Source organism: Etheostoma spectabile, chromosome 7 (assembly GCF_008692095.1).
Source record: "Etheostoma spectabile isolate EspeVRDwgs_2016 chromosome 7, UIUC_Espe_1.0, whole genome shotgun sequence".
NCBI classification, from domain to species: Eukaryota; Metazoa; Chordata; class Actinopteri; order Perciformes; family Percidae; genus Etheostoma; species Etheostoma spectabile.
The window spans coordinates 7,258,344-7,269,284 of NC_045739.1; the positions used below are offsets into that span (position 1 = coordinate 7,258,344).

At 36.5% G+C, this 10,941-nt stretch overlaps 1 protein-coding gene across 1 annotated transcript in view; it reads left to right on the top strand.

Moving 5' to 3' along the window:
- The window catches only part of LOC116692896 (opsin-5), a 49,074-nt gene that overhangs the window by 29,103 nt on the left and 9,030 nt on the right, over positions 1-10,941 (top strand). Inside the window, 3 exon segments of the mRNA XM_074783864.1 lie at positions 9,456-9,543; positions 9,635-9,797; positions 10,789-10,916. Of these exon segments, the coding sequence (XP_074639965.1) occupies positions 9,456-9,543; positions 9,635-9,797; positions 10,789-10,916 (379 nt within the window).

Here is a 10,941-nt window from a genome sequence, read left to right on the forward strand (position 1 = left end):
ATAGATAGATAGATAGATAGATAGATAGATAGATAGATAGATATAGAAAATGGGAAATTCCGGTGTTACAGCAGCAAAATAGACACACAGCACACATATAGAACAGTACATGAAAATTGCAATCAGCAGTGTTTGATAGGCACTGGACTGAAATGTATTCGGTTTTGATTGTGTGGTTAACAGTTGTGACAGCAGTGTGTTATCATATGAACAAAGTGCTGTAAATCCACAGTGCTGTGCTGGTCGTGGTTAAAGTCATGGGATAAGTGTGTAGCGTTTTGAAAACGGTGTTCAAGCAATGAAAAACAAAGAGTTTGGTCCATGTGAACTGCTGCTGTGCAGACTGTAGTTTGAGTTTTGTACATGTGACTCAAGTTGTTCCCACTGCCGTTTAGCAATAATAAAAAAAACTGTAAGATTACTTCTAGTAACCATTGTGATAGATTTGCTTTACCAATGTAGCAGCTACTAATATATATCTTCCTAGACATAAATAATTATTTAATACCTTGAATATCTCTTTTTTCTTCCCTCTGTCTTTTTCCAAAATGTGCACTAGAAATTATACACTACAGATTTATGACAGCTGAAGATATCAGAAAACACTATTCCACAGATATAAACAGAGTTAAAATGGGTGTCTCATCTTCTAATTATGATGGCACTGATCTCTCATTGTTCCCCTGACTGCACTCTTACTAACATTATGCTTACTTCGTGCCTATCTGCATACTGGAAAAAAGTGTTTCTGATGAATAACAGTTATGATAAGTAACCTAGCGGAAATGAATGGGATGATCAGCATTTACATAATCACACACAGTATTTTGGCTTACTGTAATGTAGCAGAAAAAAAGGTGGATGAGTGAATTCATTTATGAGATTCATTGTCAAAACGTGAGCCAGTATAATACCCCCCCCCACTCACACACACACACACACACACACACACCAACACACACACACACACACACCAAGAACCTATCTGTTTGACAGCAGGAATTAGCAAAGAGAAGTGCAGCTAATGCCCAGAAATGAGACATCCAGCTTCTCACCCACAGAATGTGTGTGTGTGTGTGTGTGTGTGTGTGTGTGTGTGTGTGTGTGTGTGTGTGTGTGTGTGTGTGTGTGTGTGTGTGTGTGTGTGTGTGTGTGTGTGTGTGTGTGTGTGTGTGTAACTTTAGGATGTGTGTAATTTTAGTAAGCCACTTTGGAAACAATTTGCTGTATATAAGTCAATTTCCTTATTTTGACAACAATATTGCTGTTTTCCCTCTGTTCATTGTTTGTAGTAGTGTGCTCAGACAAATGTGATTTATTTAGTCCTTTGTTGGGATCTCAATGGTGAGCTAAAGTTTAATGTCTGATATAAATCATTATTACTGTTATTCATCAACTGCTGCTTAACACTTAAACTCCTAACCTGGAGCCTGTAAAGTAAAATGTGCATTTTGACGGTTTGATTCCATCGCTCTGTGAACACTGAGGAGGAGGATTAAAAAATAAGAAGTCAGCTGCTTTTGTCAGTCTGACAGTATAGTGGGCGTCTAGTATACTGTAACATTGGAGACTCAAGAGATCAGCGTTTCAGCTGTTTCTCAAATATATTTGACTCTCACCTTGCGTTTCCTAAGGGTATTCAATGATAAGTGTGGATGATTTCAGTATTACTGAATTTTTACATTGTCCCATTCATCTTATGAGTAATATTCATCATTCTGCTTTCAATCCTGACTGCTGACAGTTCTAGTTATATTATTTCCATCATCCTTCATTTGTCCTTGCTTATTTGTTCCAGCCCCCATTCTTTGACACCAGTATCTGTCTCTTTCACTCTCCTTGCCATTTTTGCCCTCTCCTTCTGTTTGTAGTGTGTGTCTGTGTATGTCTGTGTGTGTATGTAGACCGTAAGATCCATTTGTATTACAGCAAGGCTTAAGTTGTCAAAAACGTCTTCTACAATGATTAGCCCCAATGCCACCATTCAGCTTCATGCTGAAAGTCACTTTATGACTTTCCCTCACTCCGTATCCCCCTTTCCCCTCTCAGATTGATAGGGTGAGCAAGGGTTGCTCAGTGTCTCTCTCTTGACTTACATTACCTAGACAGACATTAATCCAGTCCTGCCTCTTGTACCCCTAACACTGCTGAGAGGAGAGCAAAAATATAAATGACCTGACTGGCAGGTGGACAAAGCATCTTCTAAAGGTATCAGAATGAATCTGTTGTTTGTTTGACAAATGTAAATTTTTCAGGAATTAAATGGGAAATGAAATAAATACAGATTTAGCAACTAAACCTATTTCTCAAATAAAATGTTTTCATAAATTTTCTAGCTGAACTTTGATTAATAATGGAAAATGATTAATAATGAAAGTTCATTATTAATCGTGAATAATTTTTATTGATCAGAAAAAGTCATAAAAGTAATTAAAAAAAGCAATTAAAAAGTCATAGTATAATATGACAAAAAAACGTCATAGAAAGTCATAGTCATAGTCATGTCAAAAAAATCATAATATATCAAAAAACAAAAAACAAAAGTTTGTCAAAAGAAGCTATTAAAAAGTCCTAATATAACTTAATATGTTGAAAAAAGTGATTAAAAAGTCATAATTTAGTATGTCGAAAAAAGTTATGAAAAAGTCATAGTTTAGTATGTCGCAAAAAGGCACTAAAACTTTGAAGTACAGTATATCAAAAAAAGTCATAGTATGGCCTTTTGAACATTGGGTAAATGGTTACAGATAATGCATTAAAGATCAGTCACACACTCAGATCAGCTGGTATTCTATCTATGATGGAGTGGTATGGAAAAAAGTGACCCCAAACTTTTGACCGGTAGTGTATAGTGAATGACTAGTAAAAAGTAATAAAAATGTCATAGTATAGTAGGTCAATAAAAATGAAATGAAATAGTCACAGTATGGTATTTCTAAAAAAAAAAGTGTGTTGAAATTAGTCAAAGTATAGTATGTCAAAAAAAGTCTGGAAGAACATACATACTCCACATAAACCCGCGGTCACCATCCACTTAAAACGTAACGTTATCTCTTTGGCTGGCTCGCAAGCCCAAACAAGTGTGTACAACGTGCCTATTGTTTTGTTTCTGGTCTAGCTAGATCTGGTGTGGTGTTGTAGTTTTTCTAACATTACTAAAAAAACTACAATGTTTGCTAGGCCAAAAAGAACATTAATGTTGTGATAAAAAAATTGACGCCGTTAAAATGGGTTTGCGTTAACACCGTTACTAACGCGTTTAACTGACAGCACTAATGTTATAGTTTGTTGAAAAGAGTTATAGTACAGTATGTCAAAAAAATTACAAAAATGTCATAGTATAGTATGTTGAAAAATATCTTATTATAGTATGTTTAAAAACGTCCAGAAAAAGGTCACGTCAAAAAAAAAGTCACAAAAATGTATACCATGTCAAAAAACAGCGTATATTATGTCAAAAAAGGAACAAAACGTTGTGATGTAGTATATGAAGTCATAGTATAGTATTTTGAAAAAAGGCACAAAATGTCATAGTATAGTATGTCAAAAAAGGCATAGTATGTCAAGAAAAATAACAAGAACATCATGGTACAGTATGTTGAAAAACGTCACAAAATCTTCATGATATAGTAGGTTGAAAAAAGTCATAGCATAGTTTGTCAAAAAAGGCACAGCAACATCATAGTATGGTATGTTGAAAAAGGCACGAAATATCATAGTATAGTTTGTCCAAAAAAATAACAGTATAGTACGTCAAAGAAATGTCAGAAAAAGTAACAAAAATGTTGTACTATAGTATGTCAAAAATAGGTACAAAAAAAACGCCACAGTATAGTGTGTCGAAAAAAGTCATAGTGTAATTCAAAAAACTCACTGTATAGTATGTCGAAAAACAGAGTATATTATGTCGAAAAAAAGAACAAAAACGTTGTGATATAGTAGTTTGAAAAAAGTCATAGTATAGTATGTCGAAAAAAGTAACAAAAAAACGTCATAGTACAGTATGTCAAAAAAGTCACAAAATCTTCATGTCGAAAAAAGGCACAAAAAGGTCATAGTATAGTATGTTGAAAAACAACATGACATAGTGTGTTGAAAAAAATCAGCATATGTCAAAAAATCACAAAACGTCATAGTATACTATGTTGAATAACAATCACAGTATAGTATGTCGAAAAAAGTCACAGAAACGTCATAGTATAATATCTTGAAAAGGTTATAGTATGGTATGTCGAAAAACATCATAGTATAGTATGTTGAAAAAAAGGGATACAAAGGTGAAAGTATAGTATGCTGAAAAAGTAACATAAATGTCATAGTATAGTATGTTAAAAAAAAAAAATCATGAAACAGTTATTTTACACAGTTTAGTATGTCTAAAAACAAAGCAAAACATGTCAAAAAAGTTGAAGCATAGTCTGTCAAAGAAAGTCTGGAAGAACATGCAAACTCCACACAAAAGGACCAGCCCAGACCGGGGAACTAGGGGTCAGAGTCTTCTGTCCTTAATTGCTGGTTACTGAAAAACAATCATACTGTTTAGGCAGAGCCCTGACTGGGAATCAAAGCGCAGGTCAGAGAGTGGCATTCTTATTTGCAGGAGGGTAAGCCACTGAGCCAACAGCAATGAAATAGTTTATTTCAAAACAGTCGTATGGTTGTATGTTGAAAAAAGCCATGAAAAAGGGATGCTATAGTATGTCCATAAAGTATGTTGAAAAGAGTCATTGAATTGAATAGTACAGTATGTAGAAAAAAAGTCATACAAAAGTCATAATATAGTATTTCAAAGAAAAACCGGAAGAATGTGCAAACAAAAAGGCTCAGCCTGTATTGGGAATCGAACCAGCAGTTATAGTGTGAAGGTTCTAAATGCTGATGCATATTAGACAGTGGGTTAACAGTTTCCATAATAATATGTGGAAAACTGCTATATAGTGTATATTATAGTTCGTCAAATCGAGTCCAGAAAAAGTTGTTGAAAAAAGTCCTTGAATAGTATTTAAGAAAATAGCGTAGTCTGTCAAAATGTTATAGCATAGTATGTCGAAAAACACCATAAAACATAAAATAAAAAATAAAAACATGTCGAAAAAAGTCACAAAAAAAATGTCAAAAAACAACCATAGTATACTACGTCTGAAAGTGTGTAAAAAAACGTCATGTCAAAAAAAGGCACAAAAGCGTCATAGTGTATTATGTCAAAAAAGTATCATGAACGGCATAGTACAGTGTGTCAAAAACCGTCCAAAACACAATGTTGAAAAAAAGCACAAAAAAAATGTAGTATATAGTATGCTGAAAAAAGTAATACAAATTTATAGTATGTATGTCGAAAAAGAGTAAAAATAGTCACAGTATGGTATATTTAAAAAGAAAGTAAAGCATGTCGAAAAAAGTCAAAGTGTAGTATGTCAAAGAAAGTCTGGAAGAACTTGCATACTCCACACAAAGGACCCAGCCCAGACTGGGAATTGAACCAGGGGTCAGAGTGTGCTGTCCTCAATCACTGGTGCTTATGGCAGCAGAAGAAACCACCAAGTCACCAGTTACTAGAATCCTTAAGGAAAAGTCATGGTGTTTAGGCAGAGCCCTGACTGGGAATCAAACCTGGAGTCCGAGAGTGTAGTTCCTAATTGCAGGTGCATATTAGACGGTGGGTGAACCACTAAGCCACCAGTTAGTACATAGCAAATGTCATGTACTGTATATTATAGTTTGTCAAAAAGAGTCATAGTATAGTGTGTCGAAAAGTTCATGAAAAAGTAATAGAATAGTCTGTCGAAAAGTGATTACAAAGTCATAGTATAGGAAAAAAGTCATAGTATTGAATATCAAAAAAGTGATTAAAAGGCATATCAATCAATTGCTGGTATCAGGAGAAACTCGTTAGAGGTCAAAACAAGAGGGTATACATGAAAAGGGCAACACATTGGTGATAGAAAGGTTTAAGAACGGGAAAAGTATAGTGAACAAATTTGATTAAAAAAATAATTGTATCGAAAAAAGTTCAGAAAAAGAAAAGAATTCAATGTCAAAAAAGGGATAAAAGGCCAAAAGTAATAACAAAGTCAATTTGTCAAAAAATGTCGTTAAAAAGTCATAGCTTAGCTTAGTATGTCCAAAAAAGTGATAAAAAAAAATTAATAGTATAGCACGTCGAAAAAAGTGTTAAAAAGTCATAATATGGTACATCAAAAAAGTGATTAAAGTATACAAGTCATAGTATACCATGTCGAAAAAAGTGATAAAGTCATAGTATGTCAAAAAAGTCATTAAAAAAATAGTATGACCAGAAGAGATGAAGTCATAGTTTACTGTCAAAAATAATAATAAAAAAGTCATAGTATAGTATGTCAAGAAAGTGATAAAACAGTCATGGTATAGTATGTTGAAAGAAGTCATAAAAAATCATAATATAGTATGGCCAAAAAAGTATTAAAAAACTAATTTTATAGTATGTTGTGAATCTGGATTTAAAAAGTCATAGTATAGTGTGTCGTAGAAAATTCTTGATACTTTCAAGATATTCTGCTAACAATTCTTCTGTACTCTCACTGCTTTTACTTGTGATAGAGTATTTTCAACTGATGGGAATACTTCCTCCATCACTTGGTCCTACCTGTGAACAACACCATTAACTCATGATAATTGCAGAGGACAATATGTAAATTAACTTTACTTTTACTTTATAGTATAGGAATTGCAGGATTAGGCAGAAGGACTTTTCATGCTGTAAACACACATAGCTGTATAGAAACAGAGCCTGCATGGTATTGCTGCGGCTTGGCAATAGCTTATTTGGTAAGGAATCAGGTTGGGAACCTTAGGGTTGCTGGTTCAAGTCCCCTTCTGACCCAAAATACAATGGTGAACTGGAAGCTGAAGTGTTGTGAAACTGAAACAACCTCTGAATGTATACATGTTCTACCAAAACAAGTTTATCCTGAGGTTACTTTGCAATGGCTCTGTCTGTTGCTTAGCACTACCAAGACAATTTTGATTTAGAGCGTGATTTTCTCCAATCCTGGAATGCTGTGAGGACTAGCCAGACCTCTCTTTGAAGATTATCTCCTGAGTTTAGTGTAATAAGGATTTATCTGTAAGCAGCTCCACTCTGAACCCTCATTCAACGTGTCTCTTTCTTTTGTTGGCTCCCTTTAATATGTAAGTAGAGGTGAAGTCATTGAGTAAATAGAATGACTATGAATACATTTACATGAAATCTCCATCCATGAATTCCTTTTAAAAAAGATTGCTTCTGCAACTTGCCTTGGCCATAATGAAAACTGCATTGACTGTGTGCAAATGAGTCATTTTGAAGTGATGGATGGTACTGGATTTGTACATGGAAACAGCCTCTGCACTTTGATGAGACTGTTTATGGCTTCCAATTTTTCAAAAGAGAAGGAGGTGGTGACATTGCAAACATCCCTCATGGTTTGTTATGTCACTACTTACAAAACAATTGGTGATAGAGCTAAGAAATGACAGGAAGTGCTGTGTTGTGATGTGGGTAATTGTGCATTTTCTCAAGTTTTACCTGAAAAAGTGTTTGCCCCCTTCCTCATTTCCTGTTCCTTTGCATGTTTTCACCCTTCAGTGTTTCGGAACATCAAACCATTAAACAATAGTCAAGGACAACACAAGAACAAATGCAATTTGTAAATGAAGGTGTTATTATTAAGGTTAAAAAAAAAAAATCCAAACCATCATGGCCCTGTGTGAAAAAGTAATTGCCCCCTAAACCTAATAACTGGTTGGGCCACCCTTAGCAGAACAACTCAACGCACCAGCGTTTGCGATAACGTGCAATGAGGCTTTTACAGCGTCCTGGAGGAATTTTGCCCACTCATCTTTGCAGAATTGTCCTAATTCAGTTACATTAGAGGGTTTCCGAGCATGAACGGCCTTTTAAGGTCATACCACAACATCTCAATAGGATTCAGGTCAGGACTTTGGCTAGGCCACTCCAAAGTCTTCATTTTGTTTTTCTTCAGCCATTCGTAGGTGACTTGCTGGTGTGTTTAGGATCATTGTCCTGCTGCAGAACCCAAGTTTGTTTCAGCTTGAGTACACGAACAGATGGTCGGACATTCTCCTTCAGGATCCTGTAGAACAGAATTCATAGTTCCTTTTATCACGGCAAGTCTTCCAGGTCCTGAAGCGCAACCAGCCCCAGACCATCACACTACCACCACCATATTTACTGTTGGTATAAGTTCTTTTTAGAAATGCAGTGTTCCTTCTACGCAGATATACTTGGACACACACCTTCCAAAGAGTTTCCACTTTTGTCTCATCGGTCCACAAATGTCCCAAAAGCTTGGGGATCATCAAGATGTGTTGTGAGAAATTGAGACGACAGCTTTGATGTTCTTTTTGCTCAGCAGTGGTTTTCTCCTTGGAACTCTCATGCAGGCCATTTTTGCCCAGTCTTTTCCTGATGGTGGAGGCATGAACGCTGACCTTAACTGAGGCAAGTGAGGCCGCAGTTCTTTGGACGTTGTTGTGGGGTCTTTTTGTACCTCTTGGATAGTCTCGCTGCGCTCTTGGGGTAATTTTGGGCGCCCGCCACTCCTGGGAAGGTTCACCACTGTTCCATGTCTTCGCCTTTGTGAGTAATGGCTCTCACTGTGGTTCGCTGGATTCCCAAAGCTTTGGAAATGGCTTTATACCCTTTCCAGACTGATAGATCTCAATTACTTACTTTCTCAATTGTCTGAATTTCTTTGGGTCTCGGCATGATGTGTAGCTTTTAGGATCTTCTGGTGGACCTTACTGTGTCAAGCAGTCCTATTAAGTGATGCCTTGATTGTGAACAGGTGTGGCAATAATCAGGCCTGGTTGTGGCTAAGAAATTGAACTCAGGTGTGGACAACCACAGTTAACGTATGTTTAACAAGGGGGGCAATCACTTTCACACAGGGCCATGATGTTTGGATTTTTTTCACCTTTAATAATAAACACCTTCATTACAAATTGCATTTTGTGTTTACTTGTGTTGTCCTTGACTATTGTTTAAATGGTTTTGATGTTCCGAAACACTTAAGTGTGACAAACATGCAAAGGAACAGGAAATGAGGAAGGGGGCAGACACTTTTTCACACCACTGTAGGCTACATCACTGTGGGAGTAAACCTCAGCGGTACACATCCAATGGGCTTTGTCATTGTGAAAGCAGTACTAATGAGGCTGGTGAAGAGAAGCTAAACTGTGTTTATCATTGCAACTCAGTTATGGGGCATTGTAACAGTAGCTGTTGTCTGATCCACAAGTCCCTTTGTGTTTTGTCTTGTCTGAGGTATCAGGATGTAAATGAAGAAATTGTTTTTTCTTTATATTTGTTGCTGCCTGAGGGCAAAAACTTAAGAACAATAGCAACAATTTTAACGTAAATAACTTTAATCTCCCTATTTTTCCCCCTGTCTGTTTGTTTTCGATGTTTGGTCAAGATGGGAAATGCTTCTGAAACATTTCTGCTTGTGTCAAGAATATCAAAAGATCTTGACTTCCTCATGGGAACTATCTACACCATTTTTGGTAAGTAATGTGATTTTTGTTCTTTGGTTTTCAGCCTTTACTGTCAAAATGTGTGTTCAAAATTCAACTTCCCTGCCACTCTGTCTCCTAGGGATGCTATCGTTGGTGGGAAATGGTATCCTGATGTTTGTGGCCTATAGAAAGAAGTCCTCCCTGAAGCCTGCAGAGTTCTTTGTGGTTAACCTGGCTGTCAGTGACCTGGGAATGACCATATCTCTGTTTCCATTGGCTATCCCCTCAGCCTTTACTCACATGTAAGTGGCCATTAAAGTTTACACCACTCTTTTTTTCCTTTCATCTATTTATAGAAGCAGGGCAGTAGTTGCCAATCAAGGACACCAATGTCATGTCTTCAGCACTTTGGTCAACTGTTGTTAATTCTAAATGTGCTCTATAAATACATTTGGATTGGATTAAATTCATTGCTTTTGGAGAATTAGAGTGTTATAATAACCTGAGCCGGAGTTTACATTACCATAAATAGTACATTACAAATAAAAGATCAATATTAGTCAATCTGAATTTGACTGTTGTTAGATTTAAGCAGATAATAAAGTACATTTATGAATTTGCAGACTCATGTGACAATTTTGAGTTCAGGTCCATCACTGTGAGCAACTGTCGTGGACCAAGCAGTCAAGAAACACAGGAACACATGTTTAAAGTTGAAAAGGTTGGGTTTATTTCCCCCAAAACAAAGATTTACAAGCAATTAAGGAAAAGAGCTACAGGGCCCTTTAAAAGGTCCACAAAACTCTCTCTACTAAACTCTACTAAAAAATAAGGCTAACACAATCATGATGTTAACTCAATTAACAGACCTTTTAAATGAGACATGAGGGACAAGTGTATACACACTGGCCAAACCAATAAACACATAAACACATAGAGGGGATGACAACATTGACAATAACTAAAACATGCAGGAAGAAACCCTGATCCCCCACTGCTGTCAGCTGAGACGGTGAAATACATGGCACTTTGTTTCTTTGTATTTCTCCCTCTTCATCCCGTGGCCTTCCCTCCTTGCTCTGAGCCCTCAAGCATATCCGGCTGATAGATGTCATATGTGCCATGTTTGGGTGAAAATGTATCACTGCTCACTGCAGTTGTATTTGACCCAGGGGAAGGTCAGAAAAGTTATCACCTATTTCAGCTACTTGGTGTAAATCACCAGAAGGATCTCTCAGAGAAATCAGTCAGTAATAAAATGAATGTTCTCTTCTGTTTCTCTCTCCGTCCAAGGTGGCTGTTTAACGAGACAACCTGTATCGTCTATGCCTTCTGTGGTGTGTTGTTCGGACTGTGTAGTCTGACCAACCTCATGGTGCTTTCCTGTGTCTGCTGGCTCAAGGTCTGCTGCCCTAACTATGGTAAGACAACCACTCTTTATGCTTT